Source organism: Oreochromis niloticus, linkage group LG6 (genome assembly GCF_001858045.2).
Source record: "Oreochromis niloticus isolate F11D_XX linkage group LG6, O_niloticus_UMD_NMBU, whole genome shotgun sequence".
In the NCBI taxonomy this organism is placed as follows: Eukaryota; Metazoa; Chordata; class Actinopteri; order Cichliformes; family Cichlidae; genus Oreochromis; species Oreochromis niloticus.
The window spans coordinates 6,024,478-6,052,153 of NC_031971.2; the positions used below are offsets into that span (position 1 = coordinate 6,024,478).

Here is a 27,676-nt window from a genome sequence, read left to right on the forward strand (position 1 = left end):
TACCGGTGCTTTAGAGCGACGTTGAGGCAGCTCTACCAGGAAACAAACAGCTACAAAAAAAAGGCTAAATAGTCGCTATCCCCCTACTGCTCTCTTGTTTTCAGCGATGTAGAGAAAAGAGGCTGAGCTGCTCTTAAATAAAACAGGTAAAATTCTATTTTTTTTGTCTCCAGGCCTGCTCACCGTGTGAATGCGTGTGTGTTTTGGAGGCTGACAGCGTCATGCCGGCAGGATGAAAGGGATTAGGGCGCCGTTACTGTGGCAACATTAGATGGAGGGATACGCACACCTCCTCCCGTCTGCTGACAGCTGCCTGTTGGCATTGAACAATTAGCCTGTTTTGCTTAATAAACGGACCTTGGGTGTTTTCTTTTTTATGGAGTCGCCTAAATGTTTCTTTGATGCTCCTTTCAGCGGCTGTTTGTCTACATACTCATTTTGAAGCAACAAAAAGAAGATGGCATGCCACTGAGAATCACAATAAACACAGCCGTGTAGTAGTGTTTGAGTAAAATTAGAGTTATAATAATATAGCTATATTAAACACTACCAGTAGACAAATAATACCTCTTATCACAGCAAAGAAATCCAAAAATAAGTTACCTCTTTTATGTAATTGATGGTGAAGAGTATAACAGGTGATATAACCGGTCACTTTTAACAGCAAATTAGCCTACTGTGCAACTATAGTCTTGTTCAGGATTTACATTTAGTTTTATCTCTAAGCGGTAACCATCAGTTAACCCATACAGTGTAAGCAGAGAAGCCACAAAATGTGCAGTGTGAGTTAATGTATCAAACATGTTTAGCAAAAGTCACACTTTTGCATCTGAGCCTGGCTTCCCCTGCTGCCATGCTATAGCTCATGTACTGATGCATTGCCTAAATGTTCTTGGATTGTCACTCTGGAAATTCCATACAGGGAGCTGTGAATGTGATATAGAAATAAATAAAAAAATAAACCTAATGAGTAGTTGTTGAGGTCATCTCACACTGAAATCTCATATTTAAGGAAACATCCTGTACCAAGTTGTTTGAGATGAAGACAGTCGATACATCTTTCCACATGGTGACCACCTGACCCCCAAATATTTAGAATGTATAGAGAGAAAAACACTTGTGGCATGTATGATCTTATAAAACCAGTTGCAACCATTGTGTCTTATAAAACCTTAAGACAGGTAAGTGCAAGAAAGATTTTTTGTTGACCTTTATAGATTGAAGAAAAACATGCAGAAACTTTCTGCTTTCAAACCGCTGTGTGTCCCAAAAAGAGAAACATGGTGTAGAAAAGATGGTCTGGTTTACCCCAGTCTCAACTTTAGAAACTATATGAGATACGTGACATTCAAAGAATGTGAGATTTTAGTAAAACAAATTAACTTCTGTAAATCCTGTAATCAAATTCCAAAGTCTGATGGAAAACATGATACCAGAATAACAAAGGCTCTTATGGTAGCAGATTAATACCGGTGGTTTTGAAATCAGATGTTCATTATTTACATAGGAGTGTAAATTTAAGGTGTCCACAGATTTTTAGCCAGCAGTGATTGAGCATTGAGCAAGTTTCTAATAGTGGGGGCAGTTGTGCATGTGTAGTTTTCTTGCAGGTCCTGCCTGCATAATCTGAGTTTGATTGCCCTGCAGGCTGGCTGCAGTATTCAAATGCTAGCAATTAACCCACGGTAGATTGAGAGGTGGTAGTATTATTTAATAAACTCCCAGCTCAGTGTGTATCAGAATGCCAAAACTACAGCTGAAAAGCTCCTGATAATGGTTCTTTGTGTCATGTGTGGCAGCAGGACCCATGACCCTGACACGAGGATCCTTTACTTACTCCAACGGCGAGGAGTACCACGGGGAATGGAAAGAAGGCAAGACCCACCTGCTCAGTCACCCGCCCATCCTCCACCACTGACTACATTTCATGAACAGCACAAGTGTTGTTATAATGTGATTAAGACTGATGCTCAGGCAAGGGAAGAACCAAATAATAATATGATAATGCTCGTAAAAATTTTATACATAATCTGCAGTAACATATGTGGCGTGCTTGACTTATGCCCTATTCAAAATAACAGACATCTATTCTGACATCTTACCGGCACAGGGACATTTCTGTACAGTTGTACAGTAATATCGCTACCATCAATTTTACGGGAGTCAGAAATCAAGGGGACCAATTTTCCCAGGTGTGGATACCTTGAAAACATCCCTTGGAAATTGCTAGCTTTTGTTTCTAAGTGAAACACTGCTGTCAGGTAAAGGAGGAACATTACCTTTTTCAATCATTTATTCAATAAAAATATTAACAGATGCTACATGCTTCTGTGGGGAAAGTAAGTACACCTTTAGCCTCAGAAGCTTATCTGGCTCCCTTTAGCAGAAATAACTTCTTGTAGGCGTTTTGCATAATAGTACACCAGTCTCTGACATCGGCTTGCTGAAATATTTGACCATTCTTCAGTGTAAAATTCCTTCAGTTGCAAGATGCTTGAGGCTTTTATTGCATGCACTGCCTGTTTCAAACCCCCCCCCCCCCCCCCCCCCAAACACACACACACACACACACACACACACACCATTTCTATAGGATCCACAGCATATTTTTCTTACAGCGGAATTTATTTAATTTAGAGCAGTTTTTTAAAAATGCATTCACACCCTTTTTCTGAATGTCAAAGGGAACAGCAGGCTGAAGATGCGAGAAGTTTAAATTACACAGGTTTTCACCTGTCTCTCCCTAAGGAGGTTGTTAACATTGGCTGATGCAAATTTTATGCATCTCAATGTATGATAAAGGTATGAATGTAATTATTTTTTTTAATGTGAATGATATGCTATTTTCTAAATCAAAATTATGGTAATAACTTAAAATGCATCTGTTATTTATTAAATCACATTATATTTGTATACAATACCATCAAAAGTACTTCCGCGGGATGTATAGAAACTTTATTTTGTTGGTAGAATACAAGAACAGAATTCAAAATATAGTAATTCAAGAAAAAAAAGTAAATTATAGAATTAGCGTGTTGAAAAAAGTACCACACGACTCAAAAGTGAAAATCTTGTGGTGGTAAGGAAACAGAAAAAACAGAAAGAAAGAAAGAAAGAAAAAAAATGTGTCTCAAGTTTGATAATCAGTTGGAGCCTCCACCCCAGCATTCATGTGCTTGTAGAAAGGCTGAACAGTGTGACATCCAAATAATCGAGCACTCCCTCCAGTTCACTTTTTAAACTGTAAAGCACTGCACCATCAAAGAAACCATGACAACCCAACAATATCTAGAGCCTTCAGCAGTTCAGGGTAACTTTCCACCCCCTGTGCCTTACCACTGTGAAGCGTTTTACTGTCTAAGTGATGTCCTGTGGAGGCACAGTGCTCCACAAAGGTTTAAGCCTCTTTAGATATTTATAGTCATGGTAAAAAGAAAGTACACCCTCTTTCATTTCTAAGATTTTACATATTAGGACATAATAAAAGTCATCTGGTTCTGAGGTGAATGAACTACAAATCATGCCATATTTTACTGTGACATCATTTCTGTAAAAAACTAAGTCATAATGCAGAAGCAGCATATGGAAAACTTAAGTACGCTCCATAATTCAGTAGCTTATAGAACTCCCCTTACCACCAATAACTTGAGGTAATCATTTTCTGTATAACTTTGAGTCTGTCACATCGTTGTGTGGATTTTGACAGGGTTGCTTTAGTTCATTGAGGTTTTTGGATATTAATGTACGCACAGCTCTTTTAAAGTCCTCTCATGGTATTTCAGTCTGGACTTGAACTGGGCCATTGCAACACCCTGATCCTTTTCTTTTTCAGCCAGTCTGTTGTAGATTTGATGGTGTGCGTGGATTATCGTCCTGTTGCATGACCACATTTGTGCCAAGCTTTAGCTGTAAGACAGATGGGCCCACATTTGAGTCAGCGACTGAAAAGCTGCAAAACAAACTCAAATCATCATCTCTCCACCACCATGCTGGTAGGAATGGGGAATAAGTACTGGTTCTTGTAAAGAACCAGTTCAGTTCCTTTGGAATTGTTGGTCTGCTTGCTTGATCTCGTTTATTGGTTCCACTTGCATTAGCTCTACAATCAGCTGATTTTAGTTCGTGTGCCAGAGCTTGATGGTAAAGTTAAAACTGTATCCATAACAGAAAGAAATGCATTATGCTGTTAACACAACTTTGATGGTTTACAAGCATGCTAAGGCTTGTTAACGCTACAAGCCTTAGCAGAACCCAGAGTGATATTAAAGCTGAGTGAATGCTGACCCCAGCCCAGCAGCCAGACCTTGAACCTCAACAGGTAATAAAAGCAGCAATGAGCAGTCAGACTGCAGCCTGACTGTTTGCATGACTGCAAACAATTTCTACCTGTTCAGGTTTATAAAGTAGAATCACTTAGGTGATCACTTTAAAGTCTCGCTGTGCTGGGTTCCATCTTTGCTTTGTGTTGTCAGCTTTGTGTTCACAAGTAAATACTAAGAGAAAGATTACAAAGATTATGTGTGTTTGTCATCATTAGGATAGGGATTTGTGTTGTTGTTTGGGACTGTAGCCTATAGGTTTATCTTGTCAACTGGCAGTTATGAGACAATAGGTTTCAGGTCATTTTTTACGGCGTAACACAAAAACAATATGATTATTATAACAGAGCATGCAATTAATTTGCAGTAATATATCTTATATATGCTGTGTAGTGATGGTGGTGACTTTTAAAGTGAAGTTAATGAGAATCAATGAGAAATCAAGTCGATAAGTGATATTGACAGTGGAATTGGAATTGCTAAATTCTTATCAGTTCGCATCTCCAACAGTTGGTATGAGGTGTTTATGTTGAAATGCTTTGTTTGTTTTTTCCCAAATGTGGTGCTATGGATTACGGCCCAACATCTCCACCTCAAGCCTGTCTGTCCAAAAGACCTTGTTCCAGAAGTCCTGTGGTTTGTTCAAACTTTAGCAACAATGCTGAAAGACAAGGGTTTCTCCTGGCAACCCTTCCCAAACAAGCCAAACTTGTTTGGTCTTTTCATTTGTTTTAAAACCCTTCCTACACCAGTGGGCAGCAACAATTGGTGATCAATTAACCAAGTGCATTTGATTTGCAGTACCTGTCCCATTACATGTACTTACATTCTTAATTCCATTGGAAACAGTAAGGGTACACTTAGTTTTTCACACACTGCTTCTGTGTTTTGGCTTAGGTTTTATTAAATAACAGTTTAATATGTCATGTTATTGTTCATTTGTGGTTGTATTTAACTAATTTTAAGACCTACGTGCTAAGGATCAGATGAATTTCATTACGTCCTGGTACTCAAATCCTTAGAAATGAAAGAGGATGTACTTTCTTATAGTCTTTTCCCACACACAGTAGAGTAAGGGGGGGCATTTAAACAGTTCTAAAATCAAAGTATCTGCAGTTATCAGCATCTACAAATGTGGCAAGTTTTTAAAATTACAAATGTGCAAGTTTTTAAAAGATGCTTTAAAAAACTTACATTATAAACTGTGCAAGGTTTTATATACAGTTAGTGTTGTTATGTTAAAGGTAAACGAAATCACACCAAATATCCAGTTTTGAATTTTTGTTTAAAAATCTTACAGCACTTTGAACCTTATAGTGTTACCTACATAGTTACAGTACTGTATAAGTGTGTTTACATATGAACTGGAGCCCAAAACTTTTCCAGACAGCCTTGTACCTGGCATGCTCCTAATACAAAGTCCACGTGATTTATGGCCATGTGACAGTAAGCCCAGATAGTTTCCAGGTAAATTCATAGCCACTGAGTGGGCATCACGTGTGAGGCCTCTCGCACGCCCCTGGTCAAAACAGTATTTTCAGTAGCAAGAACACAACTGAAGTGAACCATCTCATGCTGTGTGCTACATGGGAAAAGAGCAAAGTAGACAATATCCAACCCTGATTCTTCTGAAACTGCTTCAAGTTCAGGTGTCATAATTGTTTATGCCTTTCCTCACATATTTGAGTTGAGTCATACCTCAGCCCCATGAGTATCTTATTTTAAAAAAAACTCTCTTTCCAGGCTTGTATCCTAAATAAGACTCTGCTTGTCGCTGATCTGGGCTAGCGCCCTAGCTGTCCATCTAAAAAGTTCCCAGTGTGACACAAACACAGAATGAGTGCTGATACCTTACAGTCATAACAGTAATGAATGAACAAATGAAACGTGTAGCTACAGAGCAGGTGTTCATTGAGTTTGGGTGTTCAATAAGCTCATAAATGCATTAATCTTACTCCTGCTGGATTTCCTGGATTGCATTTTATCGTCTCACTGGCTTCTTAAACAACACCCCACCGCCACCACCACAGCCCCATGTGTTGTTCTAATGCATCGTTGTTTTCAGTTTGAATCCCCCCCTGAGAATACCTATTAGGATAAATGGATAATAGGGATGTCAGTAAAATATGATAAAAGAAAGTTAACTCCAGCAGCTTTTAATTAATGTGGGATTTCATGTCAGAATGGAGAGTCTGGAAAGAAGTGGGTGTACTGTAAGTGAGTCACAACAGCAAAAGTACTTTTGAAATGAACCTGCACTCTCACCCAAACAGATTGTATCTAATAGGGGAAAAAACACAGAAAAAGGTGTCAAGCTAAAGTCAGTAAGTAATCTACACACATATGCACATATGGACCATCTGGTGCCAGTGAGTCTGCTGAGACAGGATATCACACTACCTAAACCAGCACTTGTACTATAACAAAAACAGTCAGACAACCTTTAGGGCAAGGTTAAACAAAGAACAAAAGTTTGGCACTGAAGTGTGCACGAGGCTGCGGGAAGAAACATATGTTCTCCGTATGATTAGCAAAAAACTGTTAAACTGGTTTTGGCTGTGATGCACTGATATGCTCGGGTTTTAGTAAACAGCAGGGGTGGATTTAAAATTTTTTTTTAGCTCAGACATTACAAAGTGAGAAAAAATTAGTTCACTAATAGACGGAGTGCTGCATTGGCAAGAACTGCTCGGATTTCTTCCAGACATTTTATTTACATGTATATGTAAGTATATATTCAATATGGATCTTCAAAAACAGGGCAGCAGCAGCTGATTCTGTAAAATAAACTTCTACTCCTTTGGAGCAGGGACCTTGTATGTGTTATATACGGTTTAGAGTTTGTTACCAAAATAAGTTAATGTATTACACATTATTTTTCCTTTCTTTGAAGAAATGTCCCTATCCTAATAAGAAACACATCAACGAGATCTTCCTTTTAATGTTTAATTACAAACACAAAGTTGAAAGCAAAGCTGAAAACCAGCCCAAAAGAGCACTCCACAGCGATCAACATAGAGATTGCTGTTTCTACTGTGGAAACAGGTCTGGATAGATCATGAGATTACAATTCTACAAGCCAACTCTGCTTTGGTTACCTGTTGAAGATCAGGCTCTGGCTCCTTGGCCGGTGTCAGCATCCACTCAGATCTAAAATCACTGGTTTGGCACACAGTCTGTGCAACTGACCTGTTATTAGCAGCTGTCCTGGATGCAGTTTGCTCTTTATTATCGCATTTCATTTGTCTTTTCATGTAATAAAAATTCAGGTGTCCATTTCTCTGATTTTATAAGCTGTAGATGAATTTTCCTTCTTCCACCGCAGAAACTAAATTTCGTTGATTGTAGTGCCAGCATGCTGGAAAAAAAGGCACGTCTTATGACTTTTTTTCTTTTTTCCCAATGTGCAGATAATTGAAGAACCATTATAATGCAAGTAGTAATGTAATTACTGAATTTAGTACAGCAATATGTTACATTACTGCATTATAGAAAGAGTTGCATCCATAATTAATGTGTGAGCCCAAAGCTCAGGCTCCAGACAACTCATCTCTTTTTTTCTACTACTGAATATATATGATGTCACAGAGAGCATATTCCTAATATGGTCAACTCAGCTTAAACTGTAAGCACAGGAGGGCCATCTAGCTGCTGCTGAAACGTTCTTTCTGTGAGTGCCAGCCAATGCGAATAAAGTTGCCTAATTGGGAGGAGCTAAAACAGCTTACATGAACAGACAGTGAATGAAATGTAGGGCTGCACCAAGGCCCAGTATAGGATAAATAAGGATTATCTGAGCTGTAAATCCTGAAAATCTACTCTACTAGAAGGCAAGAATTAAAAAAATATGGACTTGAAAACAGACTTTTTTAGATTGATTTAACAGAGTTTTTGCCCAAGCTAGTTTGTTCTTCTTAGAACCAACACATGGAAAAAGACCCTTTTAATCATATAACTTCTGGAGTGTTGAATCACTTCAGTTTCTTGTCACTTTTAAAAACATAGTTAATATTAAAGTTAATATTTATAGCATAGATTGTGATGAAAATCATGTAGTCATGGTCACAAGGTCCACGTCCTTCTTTTAACTTCAACTATTCAAAACATATTGCAAAATATAACAGGAATGGTCACCCTTGACCTTTCGACCCCATATCTGTAGTAAAATATTACCTTGTACCTTGTTTTTATTGATATTTCGATTCTACCCCAAGCATCTCGTTCTTATCTTCAGCATAAGCCAGATGAATATAGTACCTTTACCAATGTTACATAAATACACTTCATATACACTTTGCACATTCTATTTATTTTAACTTGAAAATTTGTATTAACCCTGCTGAATTGGTGCAATAGCATGCAATTGGGTTTTGATCGCCGTGTTGTCATAAACACAGACTGATGCGCATTGCGCATCCTGTCTCTGCGTCCATGCATGCAAAGTCACTGTTTGCACACAAACATGTAGGTGTGTGTCAGACAGAGGTCTACGGTGTCACATGAATAATTCAGCAGTGCGCTGGTTGAACACAGGCCCGGGAGCTATCAGGTTACAGGAAGTAGGTCGGGTGCATCCACAACACAACAGCCAAGGCACAGCCAGAAGCCATTTACTACTGTACTTTGCCCATGTGGTCATTTAACATCTATGCATTACCGCTATTGATTGACATAAAAGCCGGACAAATTCAGCTAAACCGTAATTAGCTGGAGACCATGACCCAACATAAGATTGGAGAGAGGCGTTACAAAGAAGCTGAACAGCAGATTAGAGTCTGGAGGGATCAAATTGGAGGAGACAGAGGAAATTACTGTCCCTTGCCACAGCTGATAATCTGTACCTTCATTAAAAAAAAAGAAAAAAGAAACCTTCATAGTGGTCAGCAAAACACTGACACTGCTACCACTCGATTTCATTCTATAACACAGCTGTTGAAATTCTTGGTGGGAGATACTGCTGTTGGCACACCGGAGCCTCTTTGACACCCAACAGATTGTTATATTTCAGCGGCTAGTCTGTGAAATTTCTGCCTCAGGGTCTCACTCGCTTGTCAAGGTTCATGGAGGCTGAAGAGTTGGATTTAAACTGCTGCTGGCCGTCTTCTTTATTCATACTGTTTGCTTTATGATCTCCAGCTAATACACGCACACACACATCAGCATATATATATAGATTCTGGATCTTTTGGAGCGACTTTGAAAATGGAATGCAGAGCTCCAGATTTAGTTTCAGCCAAATCTCCTCTCCAAATCTCCCATGAAAACCCTGCTAAGATTAGGCAGAGAGCAGCACTTTAAGCAGGCCTGACAGATGGACTGCCTAATTTACCCATGAGCTGTGAGTAAGGGACAACACTCACTAGCCCCACCCCTGCCAACAGTTCGTTTCCCTTTCAATATATGAAGCCCCCAATCTTCCACTCTTCTCTCCACTCCACCAGTTTCTTGCCACTTGAGCTCCCATTAAATCCTCTTCCTCTGCCACGAGCATACCGGGACCTCCTCTGCCCGTGTCCAACTGTGCCTCACATCCAGTTATTCTGCTAATTCCCGCTGGGCTTGCTAATAGAGGTTGGCAGGGAGAAATGCTCACTCCTTTTCCCTCCGTTTCTTCATCGACTGCCATCCTCCTGATGCTGGAAATTAGTCTGAGAATTAGAGGGAAAATTGGGTCTCACCTCTCAGGGAACATTTTAAGAGGTGAAAAATGAAAGCTAGCAGCTCACCTTTTTGTCTGCTCACACCAATTATGAATCTCCCAATCTGCTAACTCCAAAATCTAATTAAAGTATAATAACACATCTGCCATCTCTCTCTCGCTCTCTCTCTTTTCTTCACCCAAATGACTTCTACTGAAAACTATCCAGGTACCAGTGAGGTTTTGAGTCTTCAGTGTTGCATAGTGCAAAGGGTCTGAATGCTTTTAATACATATTTTGTTTTGTGTAGGATAATTCAGACCAAGTGCATAAATAATTAAAGAAAACAGTGAACATAAAGCAGCAACTGCGCAAAAAATCAGAGGACACTTTCTGAAAGCAGCAACTGCGCAAAAAATCAGAGGACACTTTCTGAAATTTAGAGTTTCGTGTAATTCTATGAACAGTTTTAAAACAGTAGTTGTGAACAACAATACTATTTGCTGAGATGCTGCCTCAGGATTTTAATTTAGGAAAAAAAATCAAGTACATTTTTGTTGTTGCATTTATTTAAACAAATTGGATACATAGTGTTTCTATTAGTGTATGACAGTTGTATCAATCTAATTTCATTCATTAACTTTTGGATTTAAAGTAAGTGGCATAGACTGTATCGAAAAGATGTGCACAGCCACACTGAGATTACCATTTGGTTTCCGGACTCACTTTTGAAGCGTCAGTGCATTTTGGGCATTTTCTTTGTTGTTTTTTAATTTTTTTTCTTTGAAGTGACCATATTTGGATGAGATTAACTTTGGGCGACAAGGCAATGATGCTTAATTTTCCAAAATCTTCCTCTTTTTACACACAGCAGAGAATATCAGTTGGCAACAACTGTGCCATATATATCTTTTGACAAAATGTTTTTGCATTTAAAAAAGAAATTTGAAGCAGGTTTAAATGTAAAATCTTATATTTAAAATGGATACATAAGGATATACATAAAACCATAGTACATTAGGGCAGCAATTTTTGAAGTTTGATATGGATTCTTTGCACTAATATTTGAGCAGACAAACACAACACTAAGAAATTCTAGCTACAGGTATCAGGACAGCATCCATGTGCCAGGTCATGAGGTCCCCCATTTCCCATCACCGCTTATTTTCATTCAAGAACAGATTATTGTGGAATGTGTGATAGAAAATGTTAAATATCTATGTCTAGTCATTTGAAAATAAGAAATTTAATTTAGGTCTTTCTTTAGAGGTAACAAAACATTCGTCTTGACCTGGGTCTTCATGTGCAGAAGTCAAGCTTATATCTGTGCAGACCAATGTTTTACAAATAAACCAATATCCTGTTAAGGCCACTATGTTTAACAGCCAGAACTGTGAAGATATGAGTGAAACTATGCTTTTTTTGTTCCACGGTGGAAGTTCATGGTCATGCTTTTCCTTTAATCCTGTCTGTCGTGGTTCCACTTATTCATTTCTTTAGTTAAAGAAATGTCATCTTCTCTCAATTATAAGAGAGAATACAGGATGATATAAACACACGCGATACAATCAGCTCATATAGGTGGTATGAGCCCTTAATTGTCCTGTTTTCAGGGATAAAAGGATCTTTGTTTTCACTCATTGATGGACTTCTACATTTCAATATCTGTGTCTGTGACGTCTCAGTAACATCCTTACACACCGATTTTGTTTTGTATCCTTGGGGAAGGAAGCATGGCCTGAAGGTTTGTGTGCCATTTCATACATTGTAGCATTCATTCATAAACAAATTGGAAGCTCTTAGAAGACCAATAAACTCACTCATTTATGAAAAAGCTTTCAGTTTTCCATTTTGTTTTAATTCAAAAATGCTCAGTGAAGCCTTCCTAAATGCATTTCAGTTGTGAGGTTGGGAGAGGGCATCCATGAGCACTGTTTGGTTCTTCTTCAACAAAGCTGATACCATAGCTCATGACCATGAGCCTCCTGGTGGTGCAAAGAGATAATCCTGAGAGCGTCTTATTAGTATATTTAACTTAAAATAGGAGATGTAAGGAGGGAAATTTGTGCAAAAGTATGTAGTCAGTGGGGATTTCAAATACTTTTTGTAAAAAAAACCCCCAAAACCTCTCTGCTCGTGTCTTAGATTTTTATTTTTCTGGAAGTGATTGGTGAGGTGATTTTTATCCTCTTGCAGGTCTCCGTCATGGCCTGGGTCAGTTGACCTTCAACGACGGGACGTGCTACACTGGACAGTTTGAAAATGGCCTCTTCAATGGTTGTGGGGTGCTGGTTTTTCCTGACGGCTCCAGGTTTGTCAGTCACTTCCTGCGCACTCTGGTTGTTAAACCTTGAAACTCTCCACCTGCAAACTCTGCACCTGCAAATAAGAATGTCGTACAGGAGGAATGTCCTCCTGAATGAAACATGTCTGATTTGTTCCTTTATTACTTCTGTCAGATGTAGATGTCGTCACTCTAGAGCTGTCCCAAAGACTTTGTGCTGAGAGGTGGTGATCCTAAAAAATTCTTGTAAATTAATGTACATAATGCTTATGCTGGTTTTCAGCTTTATTTCCATACAAAATAATCAATGTGAGAAAGTTATACAACAGTAGAAGAGTACAACAGCATCTCAACAGTCTAACTTTGGTGGTACATGTGATTGAAAAAGCTTCTGCACAGAGCTGAAAGAGGGATGGATTGTGTTTCTACTCTGCTTCTGTTGATTAAAAATATCCAATCATAAAGACATCGAGAACAATGCAGCTAACTGAAGTATGATGACCACTGCTGTGAGGAAAGGACTGTCACACACCAAAGCTGAGGTGAAAAATCAATGAAAAAATATTCCAGTGCAGACCTACTCTGTATTATTTTACCTGCCTTGCTCTCCGTCCTACAGAGGACAATATCAAGAAATCTGCAAACATTTGTGTTGTTTAGGAGTTTTCAAAAATCAGTTACAGAACATGGGTACAATAAACAACAAACATATTTATTTTTCTTTCTTTGAAGAAGGCCCAAAGGCAGACATAACAAAGTGAGCATATCGTTCGTCTTGGCACACTACGCATTCAAGCGCACCCGCCCTACATGCACTGACAGCAGCCTATTTGTTCATTGTCATTACCAACATTGTATTGCCCAATTAAATCTAGTGATACAACTCGGCCCTCCCCTACGTTTGCTGTACATTCGCACACCTTGTAGAACAGTTTAGTGTGGAAAAAGTAGTGAAGGTGGAGCTGAAAAGCTGAGCCAGAAAAATAAAAAGTCCCAACAACAGTGTAAGGAAGACATATATATATGACTATATATATGAAGTGCACTAATTAAACTGATCAAACTGCAAACAGTTGCTCCTCCCTCTGCAAGCTGCTTTACAAATCACCACCACCCCAGCTCCTCCATGTCATGTTATTCGTATTGCCTCTTAGAATTTCCATGGAGAGGTCCAAACAGAGCTTAAATTACTGCAGATTGAATAACAATTCATCTAAAATTAGAGTATGTAAGCAGGTGATGTTTTATTAATAAGAATCTGTTGACTGTTAGTGACTGAAGGGGTCAATCTTTTTTGTGTCCTTACATATAATGAAATAAGCCAGTGCACTATTTGAACATTTAGTTTCCCAGTTTCAGAAAAAAGAGAAATAAGCAGAGAAAAAAATACACAGCAGATTGTAGCACAATGACCTGTGCAGTTGAAAAAGAAAAAAACGGAAAGAAAAGTTTTTAACCTCAGAATACTTTGAGCGCTTTCATCGCCTCAATATGTTGAGTATTTTATTGTTGGCTGCTTCCCTTTATTTATTCCTCATACATGAATTTTATCTGTATCTCTCTGTTGGCTTTGTCACCTAAGATATTTATAAAAAAAGATGTCAGCCCAATAAAGATTCAGTTAATTCAAGAGAAGGTGAAGTGTTCAAGTAGAGCACGGCATAGGATAAAGAAGCAAAGTATTGCCTGTTCAATGCCATATGTTGTATTTTTGTTTGGACAAAAACAACTGATTAATCCTTCAAGGGCTTTGGAAACACTAAAATATGTATTTCAGGCTAAGTGAATAATATTTAAAGGTTACGTGAATAATAAAGTGAACATATATCTTTTCAGTTACTGCCTGTCGAGTTCTGAGAAACCTTTTAGTTTAGATGAACTCTGTACTCAGCTTGAATTCACAGAAGCTACAATAAGTTTAATTGGAAGCCCAGCGTTGTTTGAAAAAGGAGCAAATCTCCTGTTGCACTGCCGGTGTTTTGCGCACTAAGTTGCAATTACTTTAAAGAAACAATGCAGAGGAAAAACACTCAAGAGACTGTTACAGACGAATTTCACATTCAGCTTTTTATTGTCATCCTTCTTATCCTGCAGATTTTTTAACCCTACTTTGCTCTCTTGCAGTTCAGCCTTTTGTTAATTTGTGCCTGTTTGACACTGAAGTAATTGTGTTCATGCTGTGTGTTAAAAAGGCTGACACTCTGCACTTAGATTCATGCTAAGCTTATTGTAAAGCAGTGACTACAATACAGCATGGATCTGGTTCTGGCTCCTTCACTGAAATACTGTCTGGTGTAGTTAAACAGACTGGGTTAGTAGTAACAGACTATATGCCTTAAAAAGGTCTGCAATCAGTTATTAAAAATAGATGGAAAATATCTGACATCTAACATAAAAACTGCAGTTAAATCATAATTGGCAAGCCTTACTTGTTTTCTCTTTGTTTGCATCTTCAATATATATGTATGTAAATTATAACCAATATCATTACTAGTTTGTGTCAGCGGGGCTTTTGTAAGGGCAATTTGATTTCACCAACCATTCTAATTTCAATAAGATGTTTTTAGATGTTAGATGTCATGATTCTGGTTCTTTGATACAGTGTTTCGCGCTTAGAGTTTTGGGATCTTGTTAATTATTTATTGTTTTGAGTTATGAGAAATGGTTTATGTTGCTAGGTTCTATTTATATGCTTTGGTTTCGCTGTGTCTATGAGCTGTTCTCATTCCCATATTGTTTTCCATGTTATTAGTTCCCTTTATCGTCCCCCTCCTGTCTACTTACTATTTTGTCTTTTAGTATCTTCCATGTTAAGTCTGTCGTGTCTCCATTTTAGTTTATGTTTTGTCTGTGTCAAGCTCATGTGTCTTAGTCTCTCAGTGTTTGTGCTTCCTCGTTTATCTTGATAGTCCCATGTCTCGTGTGCTTCATGTTCAGCGTTGCCTTCCCTGTCCTGTTATGCCTGATTTTTGCCTGCTTTGTTTCCCAGCTGTTTCCACTCTCTAATCACCCTCCTGTGTGTATTTCCCAGTTTCTTGTACCTCCTATCATTCCAGGATTAGTTCATGTAATTCAGTGTTTTCAGTTCCTTTTTGTTTTTTATGTTTAGCTTTTGTTTGTGGATTATCAGCCTAATAAACAAATCACCTTTTATTAAGATTAATCTGTCTCATTTGGGTCCTCCACATCACACTTCATTTGGTCTGTTCATGAGACAAAAAAACAAAAAACTCTGTAAACATTTATCCACTCTCTCTCTGTCACTCTTGGGAAGGCACTTCAAGTCCTTGAAATGAGGAACCAAAGCTTTGTAAAATGCGTGTTCTCAACAATATTAATAGGTCTGCAGTTTGTTGCAATCCACTTGGCAATTGTGTCAGTCAATATGTCCGAGGTAGACTTACTGAGTCCCCGATGCTCCATGAGTGGTTTGTCGCAAGCTGGGTGATGCATTAGCCAAAGTCCTAGCAGCATCCCCGACTAACGTATGCTTTGCGTCAATGTGATATTTTAACCTGGAAGTGCTTCAGTGAAAAGAAAATTCCTTTTTGCACAATGTGAATAATACTTTATGTCGGTCAACTGTTCCGTCACTTTTTTAATACTCATTTCCCATCGAGAGGGCCAATGTGCGTTTATCATCTTCCATATTCAGTTCATTGGTCCAGCTGCCCATCACTACCACATCAACTGCCCATTTGCATGTGCGAAGGTAACTCTACTTGGACAAACTGCCCGAAATGCGTTGACAGAAACTTTTGGGGAATTTTGAGTCATTCTGCACTCCAGATGCGTTAATTGCGTTAAAAATTTTAATCGCGTTGACCTTAATGGCGGATTAATTTGCGTTAACGCGTTTATTTTGACAGCCCTAATATATATAAAATTTACATTTTGGTGGTTGTGTCTGTATGATGGTATAATTTGTCATTCAAGACAATTCATTTTTATTTATATAGCGCCAAATTACAACAGCAGCTGCCTCGGGGTGTCATATATTCAACCGTTAATTTTGAAGTCTTTCACATGTCTTCAGATTACATTATGTATCAGCTGCATTTAGCCTGTTCGTGTTAGTTCTGTTTCTCATAGAGAGAAATGAGTGTGTAGATTACTGTACATTATTGAATTTACTTCAATCTATGGGGAAAAATAAACTAGCTTTCTTTTTAGCTGAACTTGGAGCTGTTTTTGGCTTAAAGGTGCGTCAGAGTTTTTCTGCTCTTGTTAGCTGTGTACCAAGGAGATGAACAGAGACAAAAGCAAAAGTCTTGATTTATCTTTGTATTTATGTATTTATTTATTCATAACAGCAAAAGGCACAGAGAAATGAATTAACAAGCTCCCTATTGGAAAAAGGTTACTGCATGAATAACTGATTACCTGAAATGTAAAACTAATCCTTTATGTTACATATTATAGTTTTTTGTTTTTTAAAAAGCCTTTAATGCTGTTTCCTTATCCCTAATTACTTTTCAATGCCTTACACCCAACACCATCCAGCAATAGTGATGGATCCATATTGCTTCCTACATGATTTTGTTGTGGTCCTTCACATATTTCTTTTATCTGGAGTTATTTTGGTTGTAATTTCTAATCAACACATTCTTTTTGCCATAGGAAGAAATGTTGAGATTCCAACATTTGGCTTTTTAAAAACCACAAAAAACCCATTTCATATTTTAAATTCTTAAAAGAAACCCTGAAAAACTACATTTTTCCGCTGCCTCTCTGAACTTTAGATGACACACGCTTACAGAAAGCTTTGGTACTTTAGTGCAGCTTTACATTTTAGTCCAAAAGCTTTTTGTGCATTTGTACCACTCGTAATTTAAATATTCAAGGACAGAATTAGTGAGTCAATAAAGCTTTTGTATTTTTTGTAAGTTTAAAATCATACTTTTAAAAAAATGTCCTTCCTTACTCACCTACTTGTTCCTTTTCTCTTCTGCAGTGCTGTTATTGCAGTACTGGAATTTGCCCCTCTCTTTCATGTAAATGCATTTTTATGTGAATTGTTTTTAGGTATGAAGGGGAATTTGTGCAGGGGAAGTTTCAAGGTGTCGGCGTCTTCACTCGCTTTGATGGCATGAAGTTTGAGGGCGAGTTTAAAAGTGGCTGTGTGGATGGCTATGGTAAGACCTCATATTCTGATACTCACTATTAGATTATTTAGAGATTTTGGTTGAGATTGACATTGCCAGCATCTTAGTTTTTGCATACTCTATCATTACCTTTAAATATGATGTATCAGGTAATTTGGATTTCATTGGGAGGAATTATTCAGTATTATATGAGTTAAAAGTGAAGCCTGCTTTATTGCAAAGCTGTCTATGAAAAAACATTTTGAAAAGCTTAAAAGTATCTAAATTTGGTGACCTTTGGCTTGTGTTGCTTGCTGGAGTTTAATGTTTATGCTTTTTTTTAATTGTTTAGGTTTGTATTAAATTAAGGTAGTAATTCAGATGTATGTTTTCAACTAACCCTCAAGTCTCAGTGGTTTATCTGTCTGTGATTCCAACTACTTTAAGTGTTTTTAATTATATTAAACAGTGAAGTGTGCTAATTGTCTGGTCTGAAGCTATCGTGTGTCTGGGCACAGAGTCTCTGTAGGTAATCAACACATTTTTTATTTGAAGGCTGTTGTGTGGAGAGGGCGGATCAGTGTGTCAGTGTGACACGTGGTGATTTTTGTGCTCGTAAAAATAGAGATGGAACATAAAGATTCCTTCAGTTTCCTGACAGTTGAAGACCAGAAATCAGAGCTGGTTCGAGCGGTGGTTTAAATGTGTTTTTTTGTTAATTGTTATTATCCCGAGTTCCCAACTCTCAGCTGAGGTGATGATGTATGTTTTCAAATGAAGAAATTAACTTAAAATGTAAAAGTTAATGTAAAACTAACTTAAAGTTATTGTCATGGTTTCTTATAGCCACATTTAGGACCACAACTTAGTTGTTGTGACTCTGAGTAGCAGTTCTGTACTGTATTTGGTGTAAGTAGCACACCAAAAATCAGTGTCACATATTTTCCTGTTGCTACTCAGCCTTGAACAACTTCAAAGATCAAAGGTCATGTGACTCCTTGCTACACTGCTGAGTTCTAAAAGCTAACATAAAGCCTAAGATACTTGGGTGGGGTGATCTGCCATAATACAAAAGGTGTTAAGCTATATTTTGACTACATGATATACATTCACTGGATATGTTATTAGGTACACCTTGCCAATGCTGGGTTGGAACCCTTTTGGCCTTCAGAACTCCTTTAATTCTTTGTGTCATCAACAACTGTGCCACATTCAAAGTCACTTTAATCACATTTCTTCCCCATTCTGATGCTCGGTGTCTGATGCTCAGTGATAGGCTGATTAGATGTTTGTGGTAACGAGAAGCTGAACAGACGAGCAAGCTTACTAAGCAAATTTAAAGATTTTTGAAACAATGAACTACAATACAAATGATATACAAGTTTTCAGTTTTTTGTTCAAAATTATTATGTCGGTGTGATTGTTTTATTTTAGTCAGGCACAAGTAATGTAAGGAAGAACATTTAAAATATAAAGAAGGAGGAAAGCTGACATTTCTTGAATAAATTCATTTAATGTTACAAAAATCAGGCTTAAGTTGAAGTGTCAACTTTTTTATGTTTTTTAAAATCTGGAAAACTTCTAGATCAACATGTAAACACATTTCATTCAACTATCTTTGTTTTAATAATTTCTTGCAATTTTTAACTTCTTACAGATTGTTTCCCTTCTTGAATTTATTTATTACCTACCTTGAAATCTTCTTGGGATTGCAATGTGGATTTTTTTTTCTGGGTTTTAAACACACTACTTAAGTAGAAGCAGCATCCTGTGTCACCTGGCATTTTTATACCCCTTTGTGTATGAACTTATTTGTGCTTTTAATGTGTTTTCTTTGCTGTTTTAAATTCTGTTAGCAATTGTTTGGTATTGTATCCACTTTTGTTGTTTTTGTCTTGTGATCTCCTAAACACTGAGGCAATATTTTAACATGTTGGGAACTAAACTGATTTCATCTCTTGCTTGTTGGATGAAGCCAGTAGTTGGTTAGCTTAGCTCAGCATAAACACTGCTCTCCTGGCCTCGTGCAAAGGTAACAAAAAACAACTGCCTACCACATTATTTCAAGCCAAAGCTAACACTTTGTTTCTTGTTTGTTAAATCTGTACAAAGCTCAAGAGTAAAGATGACAGTCTGTCATTTTAGGGGCTGTTATGTGGCAGGCTACAAATAACCTGCTGGAGTCCCCACTAGTTGCCAGGCAACTTGTCCCAAAGATGCGAAAGCAGCCTTCAGAGTCAAAGTCTGTGCTGTGTACATGGACCATCCACCCTTTGAACCCCCTGCTTCTGACTTCTGTGAAGCACAAGAACATGACACGCTGCCAGTGAACATTAATCCAGGCAGCAATTACATTTCCTGCTAAAGCAGACAGTTATTTTCAGAGACAGAAAATTCAAAACAGTCCATAAAGGCAGCCAGATCTGACACTTCTGGCCATGTGTCACTTGTTTGATGAAGTGAGTTGTGTCTTGAGTATGGCTGTTAGTCAGTTTCCTCCGTACCTGTTTGCTTTGATAAAATGCATGATGAGAAATGTGTGTGGTGCAGGAGTGCTGGCGTTTGTGGACGGAGGCCCCGGAGGAGGAGGAGGCACCCACGAGGGTCTGTTTGAGACCAGCCAGCTGATGAAGAGAGAGAACAGCCAGGGAGCTGTGCAGCGGGCACAGGCGGCAGCTGCCAAGGCCCGAGCTCTGGCCATGTGACGTGGACTACATCACCCACAGTGCCCCAGTACCAGAATCATCCTCCCACCACTACCCCCTTGGTTTGAGCTATTTCATTTTTTCCTTTAATTTTATTACTTTCTGGTTCCTTCTCATCCACTTTTTGTTGGACTGGTAAGTTAGCTTTTAGGATTTTGTTCTCATACGTCTGTTCTATCTCTCATTCATGTAACATGCAGTATGCGCAGAGAAGAAATGAATGGCTCCCTTAACTTGTGTCAACACAGCCACTGAATCAGGATCTGCTGAGCCAAACACAGATTTAATGTTCAGTTCACACACTGGTGCTAAATCTGTTTCAGCGTCAGTTAATCTGACAAAACACAGAAGTGCATGTGGACGTTTTCCAGTAAACTCTGATTTGGTGAGTTTCATGTCAAAAGAATATCTGACATGTGGGCTTAAAGTGACCTAAATTTATTTTAAAAAAGAAGTCAGTATTTATGTTTCAAAGTGGAAGTGCACAAAAACATTAGTGAGACTTTTTATATTTCTGAATAAGTTAACTATTAACAAGTAAATAGTAGATAAACAAAAGTAAAACAAATGATTCTGATTTGATTTAATGTTTATTTTTACTTGTGAATTCTCAAGCCTAACAAATATAAAAGTCATAACTGGTTTAAAACCAAAGATTTTAAACTTTTAATCACAGTTTTATTCAAATTTATTGATGTAAAACTTGTGTTAGATAGTGCTGTTTTGTCTTCAAATATTTAGCAGAGCACTACAGACCATGTCTATGACAAAGGACGTTAATGTGGTAAAAAGTAACTTTATTCCGTTACACAGCAGACAACCAACAAACACCAGACAGGCACATTTTCATTTTCATTAACTACAAACGTATTTGATTTAATAAGAGATTATTACTTTAAAGGTGACTTCTCATATTTTGCCAACCAGGAACAAAAGCCACAATAGATTCAGTACTCAATTCTAGACACTTGAATTAGTGTTTCAGCAGCACTGACATGCTTTCACATGGAAATTTAGTCATTCATACACTTTTGGAACAAGATGTCTAAAAACTTTATTTTATAGGTCTCAGATTTTCATGAGCAGTTTCAAAGAATTCTGCCATGTGATTCTAATTAGAGTCGAAATACAGACCATGAATAAGTGGAACGCTGTTATTTACTTAATTGCTTGAGACGGTGTAGCAGAGGTCAGCTGACACTGCAAAAATATAAACAAAGCTTACAGTTTCAGATACTGTTTGTATGAATGAAATTTACAATTACATACAGAAATGAGTTACTGCTTGAAAAACTGTCCACATAGGTCAGCTCTAAGGAATCTTACACAACAAAGCATTGTCTGTTTTTAGTCAAATTAAATATAAGGGAAAACTATTCAAAAAGGTGTCAACAGGCTTCATTCTTACTTACCACTAAATCTGAAATAAATCAAAGCCCATGTTTATTTTCATATCAGCACTTGTTTTGAACATCAGCTCATCAGATCAGTACTTTCTGGGTTTCCTACCTTCCCTTTAAAATGTGTGGTTTTTTTCTGACCTCTTATTGGTGCTCTAATGAGAATACAGATTGTTCAGTTTGAGTCAGAGAGATGTCAGGAGGGCCTTGGTTAGAGACGATGTGAGCAGCGTTTGGTGGTCGTTTTCACTCAGTGCCGTTACAGCTCAGTCTGATTACAGAACAGCAGGAACATCTTCCTCAGTGCCAAACACACAGTGCCAAGTGGCTGCAGCTGATCCCGAATCAGTGGCTTATTATCAGAGAGGAAGCTGGGAGGGTGGAGGATGGGGATTAATAGTGAGGAGAATGGGAGTGCCTGCATTATCACAGGCTGCAATAATGAGTGCAATTTCTGTTTTGGAGGTGCAATTTGATAATAGCATGCAATTTCTGTTTGAAAGCAAGATTTTCCTTCCACCGGCTTTTATATTTGGAGGTGAGGAGCTTCCTGCTCTGTCAGGAAAGAAAGGCTTTGTAGGTGAAAGGGAGAGCCATCTGATGAAGGAGAGGCTCAAATGACTTGAAGGGTTTCGTGGGAGAACTATGTGGACCTTTTTCTGCATGAAATTTGAGCCATTTTCTAAGAAACAGCACTAAGATTATGCCTCTTTTTTAAATGTCCATAATTCAAAATGTGATTTAAATTTATGTCAAAATCCATGAACCAAAAACATTGTGTATTTTTGCAGTGAAACTCTTCACATAGTCCAAGGTTTTCCAGCAAGGTAAAACATATTGTAATGTGCTTTATGCACTTTTCTTTTTTACTCTTCACAACCCTTAATTATTGATGTCACTTTGGAGTCTCATCTGATGTTTACAGTTTGTGTATCTTATCCCCCCTCCCCCAAACAAAAAAAGTAACTAGCACATACTTTATGTGTATCATACCTGCTGGGAATCAGTGGCCATCTATGTAATGAGACTGGTGTAGATGTGCTATATATATGTGTGTGTGAATGTAGTCGTACTGTTGTGGGTGGGGGTTGGGGTATTCAACGTGTAATGGAGTTAAGTGTCAGTTACGTGAATGTTCCAGTGTGCAATTAATTTGGGATGTGGTTTGGGGGCTGATGTCTTCCCTGCTGACCAGTTTGACAGCGACATCTAAAAGAGCTAAAGTGATGGAAGCATCTTACACCTTTTAATTGGCTTTGGGATCCAAACAGAAACTGTTAAACGCATGCTGTTATTAGGGGGATGACGTGGGCTGGGTTTCCACTGGAATAATCTTTAGTCTTATTCACTGTATTATTTCAAACAAAAATGTTGTGACTATGTTCATAGTGAATCTTTTAACATAGTCGTGTATTGTATTTAACTGAATGACCCCATGTTCCTTCACAGTCTTAGAAAACAAAGAGAATAATGAAACCCTTTAAAATGCACCTTAAAACCTCAACTTTAAAAGTTGCCATGTGATATTAACACGAATGACTGTCTCTCAGCATTAGCAAAGTTACGCTTTCTAATGTGGGTATGACTGAAATCATTGGTTCACTGTGATGAGTATTAATTATTAATGAGGGTGCCATCTAAATCCACCCTAAAACAGAATTCACACATTTCAGTAAAAGTCAAACGATCTCTAAGAATGTAGCTTTGAGACAGTTTATTGACTTAAAGAGAGAATTAGGTTACATGCTATCTGCCATAGCTTTTAGAGCTAGTTGGAACATTATAAAAGGAGAATGTGAGGTCTTGAGTTAAAATTAATAGTCACAGGAATATTGAACTGTTTTCTTTGGGGTTTTTTTTTATTTGTTTGATTTAAAAACAAAGCATTTCAACTCTTAATTCTCACTAGATTATCTAAGATCACTAAAATAAATAATAATACGCTAAGAAATAGTTTAACGTTTTGATGCCATGTCCACATCTGTGCCAAGTATGATGCTAAAGCCAGATTAAGCTACTTTAGCACAACTAAGCTACCTTTGTTCGGTCTTCTCCTAGGCTAAGCTAATTTCCAGTGGGCAGTGAGTGATTCTTAAGTTCTCATGTAATTCTTTATGATTGCCATATACATTTTATTTAACTGAAAGTTTGATTTTTTATAGACAAAGCTATTCTGCTCTTTCTTGTTATTCCCTGGCTTTGTGCTAAGATACACTAACACCAGGAAATTAGTCTTATTAATCAAATTTGACTCTGACGACTCTCGGTAGGGAAAAAATAGAGACTCTTTATAAAATATTAGGTCATTACTTCAGGTTCTTCAGTTTAAAACAGTGATTGAAATAATTCAAAGCCTAAAAAATTATTTTGTGTACACATTCTGTACACAGAAACATGACTCTCCGCACATTTCAGCATCATTTCAAACAAGGTCCTCCTTTTCTTTTCTTGCATTTTAGACTTATTTTTAAAATTATTAGGTACAAACTGAAAACTGACTGCATTAAAAAACACTGTAACAGGTTAAATGAACAACACTCACCTTGAACTGCAGCTGATGTATAAGTTGCTTCCAGCTGTTTAAGAAGTCTTTCCTTTAGGCTTGTTTGCAAACACAGCAGCATCAAAGAGCAGCAAGATCCATATCAAAATGTCCAAAGTCACATTTATTCATTTTCTTCAGTTATTTTTGTCAGCAGTGTAAACAGCACATTGTGTCTGATTAGTCCTTACTAGAAACTATTGTGTCTTTATTTGTTAATTCTTTTCCTTCCATAGCTTCAGCACCACTTCCTCTTATTAAACCCCAAATTATGATCAAATAAATAAAATAATTAGTGAATATTAAAATTAATAGCCTATGATTAACCTTTAATTATAATCTATTAGTAGCTACCCCACACAAATCAATCCACCATGAATCTCACTTCAAGTGGTAGCTGTAAATTGGCAGTGCTGTGGTTTATTTTTTATATTCTTAAAAGGACAGTACACACCAGCCTAGTTGGATCATTCCTCAAAATGTAAACATAAAGACAAAGAACATCAGCAAAGTTCAGACAGTTTTTTTTTTTTTTTGCTAAAGGATGGAATGAAATAACGTGAATTCCGTTTTAGGTGGGATTTCTAACAGTCTGAGGACTTGATGCCTTTTAAATGGGTTATTTTAACAGTGAAATGCCATTTTTGAGGACAGTTTTCTTTCTTTCTTTTTTACTGAGGCTCTCTGACTGTTTCATTTACACCAGGAATCCATTGTTGTTGTTATTCTTGGTGTCTTGAGCTGCATGTACATTTTAATATTTTTCTCTGTGTGTTTCAAGAGGCATTGCCTAAGTCTGTACAGAGAGAAACGGACACTTAATTCACACACATGTGTGAGGAATGGAGACATAATCAGTGTCTATAATTTCATTAGTTCCACAGTATTTACTTCTCACACTCTTATACACAAACACACACACACTTGCGCTTAGACTGTCCTTATGTACGGCACAAACACAAACAAGCCCATTACCATAATCACCACTATAATGAGAAAATAGGGCGAGAGCAATCCAGGGCTCTTTAACAGTTGTTCAACAAGTGAGCGAATCAACGCTGCTTATGAAAAATGACACACAGTTACTTAATCGAGTGCCTGAACAAAAACCTTCTTCTACTGTGCTTTGAATACTTTGAATACCGGCTGACTGTTTTACTTACTCTTATTGTTTTCTCTTAAATCTTTTTGTCTTTTTGTGTGTTTTTGTGTTTGTGCTTAATAAAGGAAAAAATGAGTGTGGGGTTGAAGGGCAGTGGTTGACCAGTTTATCACACTGGTGAGATGATTGCCCGATGAGTAACAACCAACTCACTGCCTTCACTCACAGTATGCCTTCATATTTGTTTTGAGTATTTCAAATACCTGAGAGATGGAAACTGAAACATTACACAACATTTTCCAAAATATCTGGATTTTAGAGATTTTTTTGGATTTCTTTTTAGTTTTCAGCAACAAAGGGAAAAAATTAAAATGGCTCAGGTCTTGCTGTCGAGATTTTATCCTGAAATACGCCATGAGAATATACAACAATAGCTTTTGTTGGAGTAAAACTGGTGTCTTTAAAGGGCTCTCTGGCAATTTAGTCTGAAATAAGCAGAACTTGCTTTATGTTATAGAAAAGCCTATCAAGCTGCATAATGGGAAATTTAGGATTCGGCATTGGGGCGTGATCCAGACTAGGGATGCATAGCTGTTCTGCAGAGAAAGTATTTCATGCATGGTTTTCAGTCGTCTATCTGATCTCCGATGGAACAGATATGGTTCTGTTTTAATCAGTTCAGCTTTCTGCTTAGAAGGCAGTTTGTGTTTCATTTGTATTGCACATTTGGTGGCCAGAAAGGTGTGTTTGTACTTCGAGTGTATTTTCTTCCATTTCACGCACATAAATAAAATCATTGTGAATGAGGCTCTGAGTGAAGCCAGCACCTCCATACTGTGTAGAAACAGAGAATCCTAGAGCAGATAATGTGCTGCTTATGTTATGCCTCCTGTGTTGACATAGTTTAAAGTCAGGATATGTCAGCCTCTGCTGATTGAATTTCACCCATTTAAGTGGAATATGAAATTGCTGCAGTACCCCTTTAGAGGGAATAATTGTTGAGCCATTAAAAAGACTGAACGTCTCACAGTTCTGTGTGCTGACAGCCTGACGAGAGCACGTCTGCTAATTCAGCCAAAGGAGAGCTCCACAGATTAGAGGCAGATTAGATTTGTTTCAGGACTGTTTGGTCAAGAAGCCAATCAACACAAAGTAAATGACATTTACTGTTTAAGGCAAAAAAAGTTACTTGTCAACTGAAAATAGTTGCACTAAAATATGATTACCAGCCTTAAAAAGAACCCTGAGTAGTTCAGCTTGTGGCCGCTGTTTCTAAAGCACACTGTCAAAACGCATAGAATGCTTTCATTCATTTAAAAACTGAATCGGTCCAAATTTCTAACAAACCAGAGGTTAAAAAATTGTCACTGTGTGCTGCTTTTGTTTGCAATTTCCAGTTAAAAAGAAACAAGTGAAGGCTTTACAGCTTTCCTGTTGGAGAGGAGGGAGGGGGTGGGGAAAAGACACTCTGCAAAAGACCTGCAATTAGGTTCTAGGAACCTATCTCCTTTTGCACTTGAAGCTAAAAGTGCTCAGAAATATTACTGGTTATTAAAGGATGACTGAAGGCGCCAGTAAACCTTGCACATTGGTCACTGACCAGTATGACTAATGCTTGAAGTATTTCCTGGAAGTAAAACTGAAAGTCAGACTAATTTCATGCAATCTATACATGTTTTCATAGTCAGGGTTCCTTTCCTTTTTAAGCAAAAATGCAATCTCTAAGGTGACCTAGTATGTTCTTCCCCATGTTTCCGCATCAATTGTTATGCTGTTTAAAGTTTCACATATTAAGTAAATTCTTATGAGCCAAAAGCTCAGGCTAATAATCCAGAGTCCAATCACAATGCAGAGGTTAAAATTGGTCCCCTTTTAGGTCCATTCACTGGTTTTTCTAATTGTAAACACTCCCCATGATCTTTTTCAGGAGATACAAGTCTGCATAATGCATTTATTTTTCTTGTCTCATGATTGAATTTAATTTTCCTAATACAGAGCATTTCCTATTGTGAAACTATGTTGGCAAAACAGATCACAGGTCAACTTGTGGCTTCTCAGAGGCTTTAATCACATCTCCTTTCAGGTGCCATACTGTAAACATTTACACATGAGCTACATGTGAGCAGCATTTCAGTCTTTTATCAAAACTGAAGGAGAAAAATTAAACCTTTTAGGCATTTAATCATTTGTCCAAGTTCAGTCGTGAGCTCAAATATTCATTTCGATGAAAAATAAACAAAAGCTATTGTTGACTAAAAGTAAACTTGAAGACAAAGTTGGCAACTGATAACCAAAACTTATCTCTGTAAATAAAATCTCAGTAACTGTTTTTTTTTTCTTTTTTCAGAAATTTCACAGATGCATGTTTTATGTCGTCTCACGTGGGACCACGTCCCGTTTTAGCACCTTTAAACACTGCAAAAACATTTGGAAACTGAGACCCGCTGATGTCACAAAGCCATAAAGTCACTTTGTGTTGTTGTTTCTGATGAGTTTGTTGTTAAGATGATGATGTCATGGAAACAAAAGATGAATAGCGTTTGGTATTTTAGATGGAAGTGAATCCACAGACAAAACAATAAAGAAAATGCATGAAACTGAA

General features: G+C 37.6%; 1 protein-coding gene across 2 annotated transcripts; it reads left to right on the forward strand.

The window, feature by feature from the left end:
* LOC100690678 (MORN repeat-containing protein 4) lies at positions 1–27,676 on the forward strand. Of its 2 annotated transcripts, none has more exons than XM_005458664.4 (5): positions 1–146; positions 1,800–1,874; positions 12,154–12,268; positions 17,267–17,376; positions 19,876–27,676. In XM_005458664.4, exons 2-5 carry the CDS (start codon positions 1,808–1,810, stop codon positions 20,028–20,030), a joined length of 447 nt encoding a protein of 148 aa, XP_005458721.1. In that variant the 5' UTR covers positions 1–146; positions 1,800–1,807; the 3' UTR covers positions 20,031–27,676. The 2 variants fall into 2 exon arrangements, with proteins under 2 accessions (XP_005458721.1, XP_003454180.1); XM_003454132.5 differs by having other exon boundaries at positions 1,803–1,874.

Excerpts from the sequence above, each read along its gene's own strand:
- LOC100690678 (XM_005458664.4), top strand. The coding sequence starts at position 1,808 with ATGACCCTGACACGAGGATCCTTTACTTACTCCAACGGCGAGGAGTAC. Across the intron at positions 1,875-12,153 it reads CCACGGGGAATGGAAAGAAG|GTCTCCGTCATGGCCTGGGT; the intron begins GCAAGACCCACC and ends ATCCTCTTGCAG. Across the intron at positions 17,377-19,875 it reads TGGCTGTGTGGATGGCTATG|GAGTGCTGGCGTTTGTGGAC; the intron begins GTAAGACCTCAT and ends TGTGTGGTGCAG.